The sequence below is a fragment of the Notothenia coriiceps genome, unplaced genomic scaffold, assembly GCF_000735185.1.
Source record: "Notothenia coriiceps isolate Sejong01 unplaced genomic scaffold, NC01 NC01_scaffold00024667, whole genome shotgun sequence".
Taxonomy (NCBI): domain Eukaryota; kingdom Metazoa; phylum Chordata; class Actinopteri; order Perciformes; family Nototheniidae; genus Notothenia; species Notothenia coriiceps.
In genome coordinates this window covers 4390378-4408831 of record NW_011357368.1, presented here as the reverse complement: position 1 = coordinate 4408831, position 18454 = coordinate 4390378, and the positions used below count along the sequence as shown (strand labels likewise).

The 18454-nt window shown below is 38.7% G+C and overlaps 3 protein-coding genes across 3 annotated transcripts; 2 read left to right on the top strand and 1 right to left on the bottom strand.

The window, feature by feature from the left end:
• The first annotated feature begins 262 nt into the window (after positions 1-262).
• LOC104955239 (copine-2-like) lies at positions 263-5129 on the top strand. Its single transcript, XM_010782518.1, has 2 exons — positions 263-504; positions 3812-5129. The coding sequence occupies exons 1-2, from the start codon at positions 313-315 to the stop codon at positions 3917-3919; spliced, it is 300 nt and encodes a 99-aa protein (XP_010780820.1). The 5' UTR covers positions 263-312; the 3' UTR covers positions 3920-5129.
• Positions 5130-7808: 2679 nt separating this feature from the next.
• Positions 7809-11196, bottom strand: LOC104955431 (protein FAM192A-like). Its single transcript, XM_010782759.1, has 5 exons — positions 11176-11196; positions 9899-10113; positions 9460-9545; positions 8715-8912; positions 7809-8243 (listed from the first exon to the last, which is right to left on the bottom strand). Exons 1-5 carry the CDS (start codon positions 11194-11196, stop codon positions 8239-8241), a joined length of 525 nt encoding a protein of 174 aa, XP_010781061.1. The 3' UTR covers positions 7809-8238.
• Positions 11197-11700: 504 nt separating this feature from the next.
• Positions 11701-17378, top strand: LOC104955238 (transmembrane protein 53-A). Its single transcript, XM_010782517.1, has 4 exons — positions 11701-11890; positions 14206-14487; positions 15495-15741; positions 15907-17378. Exons 2-4 carry the CDS (start codon positions 14227-14229, stop codon positions 16266-16268), a joined length of 870 nt encoding a protein of 289 aa, XP_010780819.1. The 5' UTR covers positions 11701-11890; positions 14206-14226; the 3' UTR covers positions 16269-17378.
• Positions 17379-18454: the final 1076 nt, after the last annotated feature.

Sequence of the window (18454 nt, the reverse complement as noted above, 5' to 3'; positions counted from 1 at the left end):
TCCCTTGTCTCTTTCTTTGTCCTAGCCCTCCTTCTCCGCCTCCACAACACCATGTCACGTTGGTTTCTGTTATTGACAGCATAATAATTATAATTGTCCCACTCTTTTTTTCTTGATGCAGATTTTTATTTAATTGACTTTAGGAGACATTCAATATTTAGCAGTGACATCAAGTAAATGGTATTTCTCATTTCCATTTGTGTCTTTTTCTCCTCACTTCTCTCTGTATTTTCCCTTCCCTTCCTATCCACCTCTACCGCTCTGCAGCAGTACTTTAATCTCCTCATTATAACAGACGGCGTCATCAGCGATATGGACGAGACGCGCGACGCCATCATACAGGCGTCTAAACTACCCATGTCCATCATCATCATTGGCGTGGGCAACGCAGACTTCGCTGCCATGGAGTTCTTAGACGGAGACGCCAGTGTCTTAAGGTCCAGCACAGGAGAGGAGGCTGTTCGGGACATCGTGCAGTTTGTCCCTTTCAGGGATTTTCGAAATGTAAGTGAAAAATTTGAGAAATGACACGGAACCTGTAAAAATAACAAATAGAATAATAATAATAATAGATTTATTTTGTTAGCGCTTTTACAGGTGCTCAAAGTCACTTTACAGAGATAGTGAAAAGAAAAGGACAACAAATAAATATAGTTAAAGTGCTTCAAGTTGTAGTTTACGTGTACTATAACAGAAACAATGCAAATCTAGATTGGTGTCAAGTCATTGACTTCAAAATGATTTACTTTACAGAAGTAGAAAGGAGTTCAGGTCGAAGTATCCTGGTTTCGCAGGATGAATGCACACAATTATTTATAAAGTTGCAATAGCATAGCAGGGCGCTATACATTTACTTTTATATGAATACAATGTTAAATCCCCTGAAAACTTTTAAAACTACAATGTTTTAAAGACAGAGACTCAAATTAAGTATTAAAATATACATTAAGAGTTGATTAAAAACCTCTTAACAGTTATCAGATAAAACAAACTCAGAAAACATAAGCTGATAGCTCTCAGCCTCTACATGCTGAGTACATCAGAGAAACTTTGATTTCTGACAATAGCTTATATTTTTCAGTGAGTTTACCAACCTTAGAAATGTAAGTAGCATCACATTACTGACGAAAGACCTTATGAAAAAAATAGGTTTGGTTTATTTTATCCTGTGATTTTTTTCAATAAAAGCCCTAGATGTGAAAATGTGCTTTATCATTTACTAAATGTAATATTAATGCCACAGTGTAAAGTATACAATGTACCTTACAACGGGCTATAGGCATTAACTTAAGCAAGATCCTCAGCATATAACTTATAAAAGACCATTGTTAGCAGCCTGCTGAGCACCAAACTACAAATGGACAAAGTTAGCAAGCTGGCAAATATAATGGAACATGTAGCAGCTACAATTAGATACATTTCCTCAGGAGTTGGTAGAAACCAAAAACAGAGCTAAAAGATGAGGAAATATTAGATTAACATTTATCAGGTGGCCAAAAACAATGCACCAAATAACTGTTAATGTTTCTCCTAATCTGGTGAATATGTAAATAGGCAACTGTTGGCTAACAAGTTTACCATATTAACTTAAAACATTGTTTTCTCTCCTGCCTCCTAGTGGCCAAACAGTATGCTTTGCTCATTATACAGTTTTGCCATTTTGTACCACAAAAAAAAGCTATAATAATAACATAGAATACTTGAGAGTATTTCATGTCAGTAAAATACTTTAGTAAATGGAATGTGTGTAAAGTCCTTAGTATGTTGAAACACACATTTTAAAACTTAAATTCACTATAATGTATTGACAAGGACGGAGTGATGGATTAAATACTTTCTCTCATCATTTGCCAAAATGCAACTATCTCAGAAACAGATCAAGTGTATTGCCAGGTACGTTTACTCATGAAATGAATTTGATTTGGTGTATGGTGCATAAACCCAACAGAAGGAAAAAGGTTGTAAGACAACATCAAACATAGAACAATTATAAAAGAAAATATAACAAGAACATTTATATTAAAGACAATAAAGGCAAATATTTATTTGACTTCCTGTTGAGATTTGCTCTGTCACTTTGACTCCATCGTAGCTATGCGGTAGAAACTTTACCTTATGACGTGATGTCATGCTGTCTAATTGTGAATTTGGAACCAAATGGCAGCCTGTTGCTACTCAGATGGAAGCTGTGCAAACACTACACACAGCATCTGTTAGAAGTGGAGAGTTGCCTGTTATCTTAGTCTCCACAGTGTGTTGATGAGCATTCATACACAAAGGTTAAGTGTGTGTTGTAGATGAGCACATTGGTTTTTAGTGCATACACATTTAGGCAGTGCATGCTGCTGCGCAGAGGACATACTTTGTGCATTTTGATTGATTTTTCTATATTTTTATGTGTGGGCTGGTGGTGGGCGAGCTGGCTTCCTCTGTAGTGGGAGGAACATGGTGTTTGCTGGCTCAGTTCCAGTGTATCAGTGGGAGGGTGAGAGACAGCAACAGACACAATAGAAAAGTAAAGGGAGAAATAAAGCTGAGGCATGGAGGAAGCATAATAACCAGAGTGACCTTAAGTAAACCTACGTTGGCAGGCTAGCTTTAACTATCAAATATTATCTACATAGAGTACGTGTTGATACTGCGATAGTTAGTAGCTGTTGTTCGAATGATATTCATTGTCTTCAAAAATGACGACACAATAAGAACAAATCACAACAAGGTTGCGTTTGTGGAACAGAAAACAGATGAAGCCATGCTTCAAAATTATCTTTTCAATTGTTGACTTATTAGAGAGGATTTCGTATATATCTTTGTATTACACCATAAACGGTGATAAAATAATCAGGCATAACATGTTTTATAAATCATGCTAAGTATGATATATGAACACATAAATCAGTAGAAACCTAGAGAATATATATGGTCATGAATCTGGAAAGTTTGTCATTTATAAGTTCTGCTGAAGATTTTGAATTCTGGTATGAAACTTACTTTATGATATATATATTCCGAAATGCCATGCATTTTGCAAGAGACTTCACCATGAAACTCTCCTTAATTGACACGTTTATTTTTGTATAAGAAATGTGCTGAGATGTCATGTTTAAATATGCAAATGAGGCATGTGTGAGGAAGCGCACACACTCCCTCACTAACATGTTGGTCTTAACTATTTGTTTGTTAAGAAAGGTAGTACATGTTTTTTCAGAGTTGTCTTTATTTCAGTTAAAGTTATAAAATGTAGACAACAGTGTTTAATTTTGTATTTAACCCTTCACTCCGCTTTCAGAACCATGACGTGATTGGCCAGGTTGGAGTGGGAAGGCGGGCAATGTCCTATAAATGTGGTTGGGAAGAGAGGGGAAGGGGGCATTTTGTGTTAGTTCCTTGCTGGTGAATGCAGCACCAGACATGCAGTTTGTGTTTCTGGGGAATAATGATGAAGGCTAAGAATAAAACGCCTGTTTATTTTTTGCAAGAAAACCCTCTCTCCACGTATCGTTCTTTCACCTGCACCTCACATCGTAACAGCATGATTTAATGGTAATTTTAGGGGAAATCAGGGGAAATGTACAGAAACAAATAGACAAAGTTAATACGTGTTTTTTCTCTTAATCTCTGAAATAAGAAAAGTTGTTGAATAGTGTTCTAGGATGGTGGGAGCAATTATTTTGTGGGTCCAGAGAAAAAAAGACCAAAAGTAGATAAATATATGCGGAAAAGAAAAGTCCTTCAAATCCACCAGTATTCTTGTCTTTTTCAGCCTTCATTTTTTATTTACTAATGTGCCCTTGTTTTTTCTCTCTTGCAGGCACCAAAGGAGACCCTCGCCAAGTCTGTCCTGGCCGAGCTGCCTCAGCAGGTCACCCAGTACTTTAAACAGCGGAATGTTCCGCCTGCCAACTCAGCACCAAAGTGAGGCGGCCCAAAAGACGAGAGCCCACACGCTGTACAAAGCTCAACAAAACCTCTCTTCTCATTAATGGCAAACAATACAGAAAGAAAGTGTGTACATCAGCTGATAACAAAATGAGTTGTGGATAAAAAAAATCAAACATTGAAGACATCTCTGCCATTATGAAATTGTTACTGGTTTAGGAATGTTTGGTCCTGTGAATCCATCAGAAGTGATTTTCCTTGTTTCCTTACCCTTTCCCACACATGATGATAATGCGTTAGGGACCTTGCATGTCTGCAGTGATGGCAGGAGTCTCCAAATGATATGGATATATTTAAATATGCAGGTGAAGTTGGCCTATTTTGGGGGGAAATAGAAAGAATCTTGATTTGTCAGGATGTAGGTTATTTGGGTTTTTTGCATGTGTGTGTCTTGTGATTGATGCCACGTGATACCTACAACTCCTTGGTGTAGAGTCCCTTCTAAGCTGAAATACATCAGTGTTTGAGTCCCCTCATGCTCTGTAGGAGCCCCTTTACGGTAGCGAGTCAAAGGCATGTGCTTTTGTGATCACATGTGGCCGACTCACAGACTGAGCCTGAACAGAGCACTATTTCTTCAGTAGGAGGTTTTTATTATAACGTTTTGATCAGCAGTCATGTGAAAGGGGGGGTTTAATGCTCAACTATGCTAATTTGATTAAAGAAATAGAGGAGGAAGTGGCAGCTGTAGCACTAACGCAGGATGCGGGACACTGTTAAACATGGGGCCATTTTGTTAGCTTTTGCAAAATACATGTATTTTTGATGACTTCAGTTCATCCTGCATGATGCCAATATCTACTTACTGTTTACAAACTGATGCTGAGGATTACAAACGCATGCATTTTTATTTAAAATTATGTATTTATCCGATTTTGTAAATATTTAAATGAGATTCTGTTGAGAGAGATTGACATGGCACTGAGAAGGCTGTCATAGTTTGTGATTGGAAGCAGAAGAGATGTTTCTGATATGCATATGTATCGAATGTATATTTATATGATGCCGTCTATGTTCTGATAAGCCAATGTTTCTGAGCTGTTTTTATGTACTTTTTATGCAGTGCTGAGTTGTGTTCTTAAACTACTACTACTCCTGTGTGTATTTATGTGTATCTTTGAACTAAATGTGTTGCTATTTATTTTATAAAGTGTCTATGTCCACACTCAGGTTAATAAACTGAAGAAAATGGCAACGGTCCTCTGTGTCTCTGTAGATGAAAGAGTAAAGCGTTTTAAGATGTAAAATGCTTAAAAAGCCTCGTCAACTTAGATGTTTTTGTTCTGTCACAATCAGATATTTTCGTGAATGGCTGAATTCTGTGACATGATTAAAGTTGCGGCCACAAGGCATCAGGGGAAAGCATTATCTCCTTTCCTCTGTTAAAGGTCACCTATCATGCTATTTTTAGGCAATAGCATAGGTCTCAGATATATAAAAAACATGTCTATGAAGTGTTTCGCTCAAAATACCAAACGGATCACCCATTCTAGCCATGCCTCATATCCCTCTATTTCACTTCCTGTTTCAAAAGTGCTGATTTGGGGTAAAAAGTTTTTTTTTTTTTAAAGGAGGGGGCTGAGCTCATGCGGGAGATTCTACCGGCAGATTCTGCCGTGATGAAACGCCATATCAAGGATTACAAGGATTATTTCTGAAACAGTATGGAGCTCAAAGGCTTTCTCTCTTGCCGGTTATACCATTTTTATTTTTTTTATTCATTTATTTAACAGGGACAGTGCACATTAATGAACATTTCTGTAAATGTGCCAGAGTTAGCCAAGAGGCTATTTTTCATCTGTAGTCCCTGGACAGATTTTAAAAGTCAACCAAGGTGAGTTCCTTTTTATTTCCTGCTTCTTCACACATGCTCTGTGCAGTACAGGTTAGCTCTGACTGAGTGTTAGCGATGCTAATGTGAACATGCACCGACCATATTACGTACAAAACAGTCGGGCATTGTTTCTGATAGTGTTATGACCTGGCTCAAAAGGCCACAACAAAGAGGAGACACACCATATCAACGGTTAACAAAATATGTTTATTCAAACAAACAATTCAAATCATCCAAATGAATTAAGTGCAAAGTAAGTAAAGCATGAGGTGTGGACGTCAGTGGTATCAGTAGTGTAAATGCAGGGTGAGGGTTGCATGGACATGTATGTGTGTGAGGGTGTGGAGGTGCACAAAGTGAAACAACTGAAGTAACTATAGCATACTCAACAGAACCGGGTGCCTGAAGGAAAAAGCAGAGAGAGAACAGAGAGGAGCAAAGAGGCTTTAATTAGCTGCAGGGCACCAGACCCAGGTGCCCTGAGTTACTGCAATCAAAGCGGCTGGATGCAGCACAGCCACACCCTCTCCGGATGAACCCACAGGGGCATCACAGATAGCAACGTTTCTGATAGGGCCGTGGGTGTAACGCCAGCCTACATTTCTGATATTACGTCATATCGGACGCAAATCTGAATCAGCTCCGTTGTAGCCCTGTTTTTAGAGATGTGTGTACGGAGGAAAAGAGAGAGGGTTTTATTTTCGGACGCTGCGTGAGTTCCCCGACACACCGGGGACACATATTTATGTATAAAATGCATCAAAAAGTGCATTTTGCATGATAGGTCCCCTTCAAAGGATGGTCCAGTGTATGCTAAGCTAAGGGAGATAATAAAGGAAAACTAAAGCTTCTTTCCTATGATCTAGAAAATTCAAACAGCTCCTACCATGGAAAGGAAATTATGAAAAAAAGTCATACAGTAGGATGATTATACAAAGAATGTCAAAAAATATCAGGAGAACAGTCATAGAATAGCATGATGAAAAATAAAACAAAAGTAATGTGTAGAAAATTAAGAAAAAATATATGTTGAAAATATGAAAGCTATATTAGTGTTGAAAGTAGTCATAATATAGTATGTTGAAAATACCATCCAAAAGGTAATAGTATAGTAATGCCAAAATAGGAAAACCAATCATAGTAGCCTATAAGTTGAAAATACAATTAAAGATCTAATGGTTGGCTTTGTACATTATGTCAAAAAATATCATAACATATTATCATAGTATAGTGTCAAAAGATATTATGAAAAAGATCTTAGTAAAATATGTCCCAACATTATGTCGTAAAAGGTCAAAGTAGTATGTTGAAAATATCATAAAAAAGCCATAAAATTATGTCGAAAATATCCCTCGGTTAAAGACAGAAACCCACGGCTGTCTTGATGTCAGTGAGCTGTTCTCAGACAAAGTGAAACGCTTGTTACTGGCCTTGAACACCAGATAACATTCTCTTCCAGTCTCATGAGTGTTTCCAAAGGCTTTCAGTCTATCTTACCTTGAGCAGCAACACACTCCCACACACACATTTTTTTCCATTTAAGAGAATTACAAACATTGCGCTGCTTAGGTTGGTTCAATGCCACTGACAGACTTCAGTTTATTTTGATTTCTCACCTTGACTGCCATACTGGTTTTCTCTCAATTTATCAGCCATCTGAACTCAGCTTCAGATGCCCAATTCTCCTGCCAAGGTTTTAATTAGTACTGAATGCACGTTTGAGAATCCAATTACCCAAATTAGTTTTGATATAGTCCAATTTCACACGTAAATGTTATGGCCCATGTAAGGCTGGCGCTGAATCAAATGTAGATCTTTTAGCCCCCAACAACCTGCCAGAGCCGGGTTTTAAGCATTCATTTTACATTTCTCTCATTCCTTCTCATCACTTCTTCATATGGTGTAAGTTTGCCTATAGGAAAGGGCAACATTAATGCGGAATATACTATTTTCAATCCATAAATGGTCACTGGTACCAAAGTAATGTTGCCCTTGTTATTCCTACACTTTTCCTCTTTCACACAGACACACTCAAATACACAAAGTAAACAGAGTGGGGAAGCTCTTTATTTCTCTCTGCTCAGAGTTTGAGAAACACAGCAAAACTCTGAGATGGCAGCAAACAGTCCAGCATCTTTCCAGCACAATGCCACATGAAAAAAAAACTACTGATTAGAAAACACATGACATCACACAAATAAAACATTTTAAATATTCAGACTTTTGCATTTAACTCCAAACGCAGCAGGGAAGCTTGTCCTGCCCTGGCCTCCACTGCTTCTGATAGCTAAACAGGTCCGAGTCATTAGACACAGTCTAAAGCAGCCTCCTCCTTGCTCCACAGCTGTCAATCACTGTTCCCCAGCATCACAGCTTGCAGTCGCTGTGGCTTGGGTTGGGAGTAGGGTTGGGTGTAGGGGGGCAGGATGTCGTCGGGGTAGGCAGTGCGGGATTGGTTGCTCGGTTTAAACTGCGTGAGATGTGATTGAGGGAAGGAAGGGTAGAGGTATCAAGTTTGAGTGCCACAAAAACCACAAATAGATACACAGATTAAGTTAAAAGGACAATGTAAATTGGATTGAATATTACTGTTGTTCAGGATTAAATGACTTCGCAGAAAACAGTTCAATTTACAGCTGTGGAAACAATAGGAATACTGAAATGTTTGCAAGGCGTGTGTGTGTGTGTGTGTGTGTGTGTGTGTGTGTGTGTGTGTGTGTGTGTGTGTGTGTGTGTGTGTGTGTGTGTGTGTGTGTGTGTATGTGTGTATGTGTGTATTCATATGGTCTGTCTCTTTGTGTGCATATCCTTTTCGGTTTTTACCCATTTTGATGGTATGCAAACTTACTCAGCCTGTGTATGTGTGTTTGTATGCTGGTGTGTGTCTATCTTTAGGCCCTTCTGTGCCGGGGCTACAGCAACATAATTGCGTCCACGCTACCTTCGCTGTCCGAGCTGCTGTCAGAGTCGCTGCTGCCGGAATAAACGCAGAGTCCTGGAAGAACACCAACGCACACGGCCGCTGACGGCAGGTGCAACACGCCTCGCTCAGAGCTCAGGGGGGCCGAGGTGGTCTTAGCCATCAGGGCAGTTTGTTGAACTTCAGCTCGCTCTGCTCCTCCTGCTCCATCCTTCTGTTCTGAACAGCACAACATACTGTTAGATTCAGAGCTGAGGCCATTTTTTTAAAAGGCCAGAGATGACAGTAAACACAAAGGGATCAGGTTTCCAAAAAAGCATCTAATAAACAAATGGGAAAACAGTAATATTATATATAAACCGTGAATCTTAGGCTACATTGGGTTGTTCTTTGCAAACTAGGTTTCAAGGAAATTAAATATAGAAATAATTTTATTTTGCTCATTAGAAGTCTAACCTGGGCTTCGTTGGTTGAACTGGTAGTACCAAGTATCAAACTCATGTTCATTACATGGTAAGGCCAGCCCTTGCTTTCCAGTAGCCTCAGGTTTACATGCAAGTTTTTAAGGTTTCCATTACAGCAAACCACTTCTACTATCTGAAGAAGGTCAGTCGTCAATTCAATCAGACCAGGGAGCCATATACGAGTTTATGTTTTTCTGGTCTGATAGTTCTATCACCTAGTCATTCCATGAATTGCAGCGAACAACTCAATTTCTGTGTGTTAGACAGACATTCATCCTTTTAAGCCTCAGGCTGCAGCCCACCTGTCTGTCTGTCTCCATTTCCTGTCGCTCCCGTTTTTGTGATTTCCACCTTCTGTTTCTTGCTGCTGTCTGACGACTGGGAGGAACTGCGGAGGAGAACAGAGATATTTTGAGGTTATTTGTTTATTCAAATAATGGGTCAAATGACCGAGAGCAAATTAATTTGAGAAAAGAAACTTGAAGATTCAGTCTTAACACAAACAGAGCTCAATGTTCACTTAATTAGCTATTCATCAAGCGTTTAGAGGGTTGACCTGGGATTTAACTGAAAGCTTTGGTAATATTTATGTAAATACCTTTTGAAATCATTTCAAATTTCTCTTTGGGGATGTTTTTTACGACAACAAATATAGGGTTTATAAAAGGTCAGTGAGTTTAAACAGCTTCCCGGATGCCAAACCTAATCGTCCAATTAGGAGAATGTATACTTTGTGCTTACCTGCGTCTCTTTACAGCTCCAGCCAATAAATGGGCCTGAGACAGGTGGCTGGTCCTTTGCTCTGCTTTAGATGGCAACTTCTTTTCAGGCTCTCTGCGGGTTTCTGTGGTCGCATGCTTAACTATAGCACTGTGACAGCCCTGAGTTAAGGTAATAAACAATAATAGTCTTGTAGAGAGAACACAAAGTAGAATGGGGCAACTACAAACACATGACTATGGGCTGAATACCAGTACCCTTGAACTGATATCAAAACCATATATCATTTTTTTGTCTAGATCTGAGTACAATAAAGAATCGAACACAGGTATCGATTGATAAAACGACTTTGCACTAGGACTCAGTGGTTCCCAAACGCTTTCTGTCAGGCCCCCTCCTTTGCAGAAAAAAAAAAGTCGGGCCCCCACAACACAAGTCAGGCTCAGTGGTGGNTATATGTAATATGTTGTCAATTATATTAGGGTGACCATATTTTGATTTCCAAAAAAGAGGACATGCTGCCCCCAGCCTCGAGATACTTAATGATACTCAACGTTTTGAGTATCATTAAGTATCTCGAGGCTGGGGGCAGCATGTCCTCTTTTTTGGAAATCAAAATATGGTCACCCTAATATAATTGACAACATATTACATATACCGGTAACTGTGTGCATACACAATACAAAAGATGGCGGCAAATGCAACACCTTTCAATAGCACATACAACTTGGCTATTAACACTGTATTTCAATCATGAGACTCCTTAATTACCACAATATCATTGATAAGATAATGTAATTGACAACATAGCAGAACCCTCACAGAATTATTTAACTAAAATATAAAGACAACCTATTACATATAACTGTGTTCATACACAAAACACAAGATGGCGGCAAGCGCCTGCTACGCAGTGTTTATTTATGTAACCATGTAAACATTACCACACACATTCTTGGCTATCACAAACATCAGCCCAAGCTGATAAAACCTAATAATAACACACTCAATATTTCACACAACCGCTTTAAAACACTCCTTACACATGTTATGTTATAGTTTGGCCCAATTTGCTATGTTTTTGTACTATCTAAATACATAAAAGGGAAGAATTTTGACAAGAGTCAAAGTTAGGTTTCATTCTCCGGTACTTTAATCGAGTGAGGAAAGTGCCGCGAAACCCCCCAGATATGTGGGCGGAGACAAGAGCAATCGATCTCCGTCTCCCAGATCAAGGCCATCTAGTCGAACAGATCACACGTCTCCAAAACGAACACAAACAAGCGCAGACAGAATACCTTCTCATCCTTTCCAAACATCCTACAATTAAACTACATTAACAAAGGTCAAAGGTAACAGTTAAAATACTCTCAGTTACGAAAACAATCTATAACAGTAGCAGTGGGAGAAGGCTGCAGTATGAGCGTTGGAAGCTCAAATCAAGCGACTCGCTGGCTGTGTATTTGTTGTTAAATATCAGATAAACTACAACGCATACGGGACTGGCTAGGCGGCGTGTGTGGTGGGGTGGCCAACAAATATATCAGGGTGGCCATGGCCCCCCCTGCTGGCGCCACTGAGTGAATCATAAGGCATTTGTAAAACTTGTTTAGTTTGTTTGTGGAGTTATGGTAGGAAAGTAGCTCCATAATTAAGTTTCAGTTCTTGACCTCTAAAGCAAAACATTTAGACACTATTATCGTAGATAGTGATGGAGATGGCCGGGTGGATTGCTCAGCAGCCAAATCCGTTTTCTGCAGAGCTTGTTTGAGGAACACGTTATCGCCGAAGGAGGGCAGCAGTTCGCTGAACTGCTCACTGAAGACAACTAGCATGAAGAAGGAAGAGGAGGGAGCTAAAGTGATTGAGGGAGGATTACTCAAACGGAAAAAAAACTGACTTTGCCGAAAGTATTTGTCTTTAGCTGACCTTCCACTGCTGGCAATGATGTGCTTTGGGAAAGCCCTACCCACTCAATAACCAGAAGCATCACGGGCACAAAACTAAAAGCAGGTTAGTAACAAGGCCACCGGATAAGTTAGGTAGTTGCTAAACGTTTACAAACCGTTTTGAGATTGGCGTAAATTTGCGTTGTAACTTTTTTCCGATCTCCATAATTATCGTCACGTTCGTGAGTTGTTGTGTGTTAACGCTATTACGTGTATTAACGTGTGGGAGAATCTGCACTAAGATTAATTAAAGTTGTGTCTCTAGCACATCGTTAACAATAAAATGCCATTCTACCGATGTAGGAGTAAACGTTATCTCTCAGGAACATGGTTACCGCGGCAAAGTGAGTTTCAGGTTGATAATTCGACATACATTCACTTTGGATCCAGAGGCGTCTTCCTCCATCCCTCAGACTCACATCTGAGACCTCGTGGTTATCCTCAGGGTTTCAGTTAGGGACCATCAATAAATGACCGTCCAAATGACACAATACGAATGCTATTTTCAATACCTCCTTCCTAACTTGCCCAAATTAGTGAACATGATGGTAAAACAACCACGATTAATTTTTCATCATGTGTTAAACATTTATATTACTGATTTGTCATGCATTTTTTCCCACATATTTGAAAGAAAAAATGTTTTTCACAAATCTATTCAGCATTGTATTACTGGACAGACACACATGTTTTCATTGTATTTGACTGCTTATTCTATTTTATATTCATTGATATGACCAATACTGTATCTCGCAGAATATTTCTAGAAAGTACAATTAATATTACATTATTTTTCATATACTTGCTGCTTATGCTATTTTCTGTGTTGTTAAAATGCTCTTTAAAGTTGAAGAATCCATCATTATTGTGTAAGGCAGGCAAAGTAAAATATTGCGCAAGAAGTCACGTTGGCATTGGTGAGGAATAACAACAAATGGAGAGCAGACCAAACAAACAAACAAACAAACCAGAGGGAGCTACAAGTAATTGAGAGAGGGTAGCTTACAAGGAAAATAACACTGACTTTGTTGACAGGATTTGTGCTTAACTGACCTTACACTGCAATAATGTGCTTTCAGAAATACCTACCTGGCCTATGAAAATTAAGCAGTTCCTTTTATTGAAGAGTCTCATTCCTGTTAAATAGCTTACATGTCAACTAATGACTCCAATTCAATGCTACATTGTATAAATAGAATGGACAATCAGACACAACAAATATGTCACAGAATTACTGCTGCATGTGTACGACCCCTAAGGATACACTGATGGACCAGAGGCCTGTACTACGAAGCCGGATTTTCGCTTAGCGGGTTAACTTCAGGGAAAACTTGGGGTTTACGACGCTGGTTCTCTTTTTAGCGGGCTAGATCTCCATGGTAACTTATGCTGAGCGGCCAACCTGAGGCCTGTTCTACGAAGCAGGATTTTTGCTTAGCGGGCTAAGTTCAGGGAAAGGGTTTCCGGTCCTACAACGCTTGTTCTCTTTTTAGCGGGCTAGATCTCCATGGTAACTTATGCTGACCTGCTTCGGAGCAAAAAAAAAATGAATTGAATATCACCTCCCATCTTCAGAGCAATCTGACTATTATAACATTAGCGTTAAGAAATTATCATTATCATTCATATCACATCATAATGTATCATATGTCCTTATCTGAGTCAGCTGAGCCGTATCTGGCGGTGCAACACTCTTACAGTGTCACATACTGTATGCAGAAGTATTATTTTAAGCAACACATTAAGTTGACGAAACACTCGCGTCAAATGTAATTAAAGTCAGATCGTGTCTTAGACGGGACAGTGATATCATAAACCTGTTAATGTACGCATTCAAACACTTTTTCTTTTGCCAGCTGTATTCACCTTGCAGGTGCAGCTATGTGGCTTTTATCCTGGATAAAGTGTTTAAGTCATGGATGTTTAAAGTTTAACTTCTTCATATGTCTAATATTAAAGTTCACTTTTCATTCAGCATGTATGACGCTGCGCTGTCAGTACGCTTCTCCATGTTTGTGATTGGTCGAAAGCTCCAAATACGACCCCTTTCTGTGAACGCGCACCTAACTAGATAGGACACGGCTGGCTTGAGCGATCCAATTGATAACCCGCGTCGTAGGACCGTTTAGCGAGAGTGCGTATGTTTTGGATTAGGCCAACCGGCTAACTCAAACATATCCAGGTTATGTTGAACCGGCTTCGTAGTACAGGCCTCTGGAGTGAATGTCTGTCAAACTTTACTTAACTTAAGTGCAGGCAATATTTGATATTGTTTCATTTACTAAAGGTTGGTAATGTTAGATTTGTCATTTTTACTTTTATATTAAGTTATTTTTTATATTTAACTCTTGTGCCCTTGTTTCCTATTTCATTTTGCAGACGCTTGTTGCATTTCTCGCAATGGGAAGCCTGACAACAGCAGCTATGGTAAGCAGAGCAGTTTTGAGCCGAGGCATCACTGCTCACCACCTCAGTAAGAATGTCACTTTTTATGTGAATGAATTAGAATCTCCAGTGTCTGGATGTCAGAACAAAGCCTCTGAAGACCATAAACCTCTTATGCTCATGCTGCCGTGGATGGGCGCACGTCCGCAGGCTATGGCCAAATATTGTGAAATCTACTTCCGTACCGGCTTTGATGTGCTTGTTGTGGAGAGTGAGGTAAGTAAATACACATTTAGAAAATTATCTAAAAAAATCATTCATACACAACAAAGAGGAAATTAAACCCAGTAACAGCTTTGTATTACAAGCATGTACAGCTGTAGTTATATGTTTACAATAATTGAATTGAATTAATGTTATAAATGACTAAAGATTAAATGTTAACAGCATAAAAACTACTGTTTTGAAAGGACATATCATTGTGATATTTAAAATACATCAGAATGGAGATGTGTATGGTGTGTCTTTTGTCTCTCCAACAAGTCAAAACAAAAATATAATTAACTGATACCTGTGAAAGATTAAAAAAAAAGGTTATCATTAACCTCAGAGATATGAGTTAAGCAAAATATGGTAGATATATGGTATGGATTTTTTCTCAAATCTGATCTTGGGGTCATGACTGTTTACACTCATGTTAGATATCACCAGTGAGGGAAAGGTTTGTGGTCGGTAAGGACCCCAATGCACTCATTGCAACAAAACATGAGACTCATGCCTCCAGTGGTGCAAAGGTTCATTTCATGTTAAACAGGTTGTAAATTAATGTCATACGAGTGCATGCAGTGTTATGTATCCAAGACTTACTGCGTGCCAGCATTTGGCACTGTTGTACAGGTGTGGTGACTAACCACAATATATAACAATGAGCCAACAAAGGGAGGTAAGAAAGAGAGCGCACTCTAGTAAGTATGTATTTTGGCAATTCAGGTAACACATTAAAAAACTGGAATTGCTCATTTGTATTGTATAAATGGGTTATAGCAAGAAACACTAAGGGTTAATCTCGCTCGGCTACAAGAAAGCTCCACAGTGATCTGTACCAGAAAGATGGTTAAGTGCTGTGAACCTCTATTGCTATTCCTTTACAAACACTGAGACTCTGCATCTCCTGCCATTCCCAAAATAGCTGTCAGACATGCCATATCATTCCCACATTTAAACAGTCAATATCAAATGGCATATTTGAGCTCATTCATTTATTTCTGATTGTTTTACTCAAGGTGCATGAGTTCCTGTGGCCTCGCTGGGGTCTGGATCATGGGAAGAGGTTGCTAGAGTTGCTCCAGACCGAACGCTTTATGTCCCGCCCACTGGTTGTCCATGCCTTCTCTATCGGTGGCTACACATTTGCTCAGCTGCTGATACATGTCTCCCAGGACATCCAGAAATATCAGGACCTTACACAGAGGATAAAAGGCCAAGTCTACGATAGTCTGGTGGTGGGCTCAGTGGAGAGGATGGCCATAGGTCAGTTCAATATTGATATGATTTAACACATTAACTACTTTCAATTATTACTCATAATGCTAAATGACACATGACACTGGCTGGATTGAAAAATCAAATGTGGATACACTTATGAATAGTGCTATTCAGTTCAAATAATACTCTTTTTTTGTCCTCTTTGCCCAGGTCTTGGTAAGACTTTATTTCCACGTTTGGAGACACTGGTAACAAAAGCAAGCATGTTATACTTTGGCATGTTCAAAAGACAGACAGTGGACTACTTTAACAAAAGCATTGATACGTTTTGGGAAACCCCTATCACCGTTCCTGCACTGTTCTTCTTTTGCGAGAACGATCCAATGAGCGACCCACGAGCCATGGAGGAGATAATTGATCGCTGGAGAAAGCGTGGGATAGACACCACAGCAAAGAAGTGGAAGGAATCAACACATGCCGGTCACCTGAAGAGGCACCAACAAGAATATCTGACCACCATAGACATGTACCTACATACACTTGGCTTTACCAAGCTAAAGGCCAAGATGTAAGATCATTTCTTTACAACACATTGCCATTTTAGAACGTATATTACGACGCCTTGACTAGAGTGCCCAGATCCTAAATTCCTAAAGAGATGTGTTAAAGATGTTGTTCATTAGTTTTTTCCAATTCAAAGCTCTTTTTAAAACGAAAATCATTACAACCAAAGTCAGTGCAATTATGTTAACCGAGAAATCTGATTTGTTTCAGGCATCAACTAAATGTTATTTACAAAGACAAAAAGTCCACTTCAGCAGTCAACTTCATTTCACTTGAGCTTCACTTTATATTTAAATGCACTCTGCTTGGTATGCTGAAGTGATTATTCAAATGTTCCAGCTGTGAAAAACAGTTATGAGTTTACAACATTCATGAAGGATTGCACAATAACCACTTTGGTGGGAGTGTGTTCCAGGGGAAACTCTGTTACACCTCCTTCTTTCTCTGTCAACGGAAATTGCTCTTTGTAGCATGAAAGAAAAGAGTATTGGTTGTAATGCTATAATCTCAGGAAGTAAACTACCTAATTGCTGCTTTGGTTGCATTTGAAAGTTTCTCACACTGGCTCTGTGACAGTGAACAAAGGGAATTGAAACCTGTTATGCAACTTTGGGAATGTTAACACTATGACGCATCTAGAATAATGACTTATGAGCTTCAGTGGTAAACCTGCATCAATGGCGGTGCCAGACAATCTACCGAAGCAGCAAGTAATAATTTCGACCTATTTAACGTTTGATAAATAAATAAAAGGCCAATGGAAGTTTTTGAACATAGAAGGAGCATTTTAAACATATTGCAAAATGTCAGTTTTATTTCAGTTAATATAATATATTGATTTTCTTTGTGTATATCTTGTTACCTTTTTATTTTATGAACAATGTTGCTACCTGTGTAGATTTCAGAAAGCTGATATAACCATACACATGAACACCATAATACATAGAGGTTATGACATAAGTTACATAACCCATAATGAGCTTCTGTGGTAAACCTGTATAAATGGCGGCCATTGAAGGTCGATGTTGGAAGAAGTGCCTCTAATGTTGTAAAGCTTTGTGTCTCAGAACTTGAACATTTTATATATTTCTGTGTGCAATAAAATTACAAGAATGTAACCGTTTTCTATTCAATGTTACTTACTGTATTGTTTATCTTTGTATACTTGTTTCTCACATACCCTTCTCATTAGTTGGGTTACTAGTAGGCCTACAGTTTATCTGTCGTTGTGCACTGGTAAGCTTTATATTTGAAATATCCATAAAATATTTCACTTCCGGAGTTTTTAGTTAACTCAATGACAGAAAAGAACTGTCCTTAAGCACAGGTGGGACAAGTACTCTGATATTGTACTTAAGTAAAAATAGAAGTACCAGAATGCAGGAATACTCTGTTACAAAAGTCCTGTAATCAAAATGTTACTCAAGTAAAACTACAAAAGTGTTGGCATCAAAATAAACTTAAAGTAACAAAAGTAAACACAATGCAAATAAGCCCATTTCCAAATAATATATTACATGTTTTGATAATGATTATTAATGCATTAATGTGTTTAACAAAGCTTGTAAAGTGGCAGCTATTGTACTTTGTATTGCAGGTTAGCTTGTCGATGTTACTCCAGGTGTAGCTAAAATCTTATTTACGACTGTTTATATTTCACATCATTAATCAAAACCTGCTAAGTAACTAAATATATTAAATCAAGTTAGTGGAGTAAAAATACACTTGGTAGTGGGGTAAAAGAACAAAGTAGCAAACATTTGAAATACTCAAGTAAAGCACAAGTCTCTCAATAAAGTACAGTTGGCTACTTGAGTAAATGTACAATCCGTGTATCTACCGTCCAATTGTTTTTCTTTATTAAACACGTAAACGGAAGAGCGTTTGAGAGGCGTTTTTGTTTTTTGCTTTTTACCTTTTTACCTTTTTACCTTACAAAAGCACTCGTTTGCTAAAATCACACTTTGAATCACTACAGTGTCCTGCTGAAGGAACGGTGGGAATTTAGCGATTACAACGAAAACGGTCAAGACACATATTGAGCCCATAAAATGGATGCTATTAAGGGCTGTAAATATAATAAGCCTCTGTCTAAAATGGACAACATTGTTAGGAGATTTAAACTATAGGCCTACAGCGGTTCTGCACTGCGGTCACTCAGCTGCCTCTCGAGTTTGTTACTGCCAAGGCACAC

What these genes read in the sequence shown, in the direction of transcription:
- LOC104955239 (XM_010782518.1), top strand. Translation starts at nt 313, where the DNA reads ATGGACGAGACGCGCGACGCCATCATACAGGCGTCTAAACTACCCATG. An exon ending in CTTTCAGGGATTTTCGAAAT is followed by an intron (nt 505 to 3,811) that starts GTAAGTGAAAAA and finishes TCTCTCTTGCAG; the next exon opens with GCACCAAAGGAGACCCTCGC.
- LOC104955431 (XM_010782759.1), bottom strand. Translation starts at nt 11,196, where the DNA reads ATGTTTGGAAAGGATGAGAAG. An exon ending in GGAGCTGTAAAGAGACGCAG is followed by an intron (nt 9,546 to 9,898) that starts GTAAGCACAAAG and finishes TCTCCTCCGCAG; the next exon opens with TTCCTCCCAGTCGTCAGACA. An exon ending in AAATGGAGACAGACAGACAG is followed by an intron (nt 8,913 to 9,459) that starts GTGGGCTGCAGC and finishes TGTGCTGTTCAG; the next exon opens with AACAGAAGGATGGAGCAGGA.
- LOC104955238 (XM_010782517.1), top strand. Translation starts at nt 14,227, where the DNA reads ATGGGAAGCCTGACAACAGCAGCTATGGTAAGCAGAGCAGTTTTGAGC. An exon ending in TGCTTGTTGTGGAGAGTGAG is followed by an intron (nt 14,488 to 15,494) that starts GTAAGTAAATAC and finishes GTTTTACTCAAG; the next exon opens with GTGCATGAGTTCCTGTGGCC. An exon ending in AGTGGAGAGGATGGCCATAG is followed by an intron (nt 15,742 to 15,906) that starts GTCAGTTCAATA and finishes CTCTTTGCCCAG; the next exon opens with GTCTTGGTAAGACTTTATTT.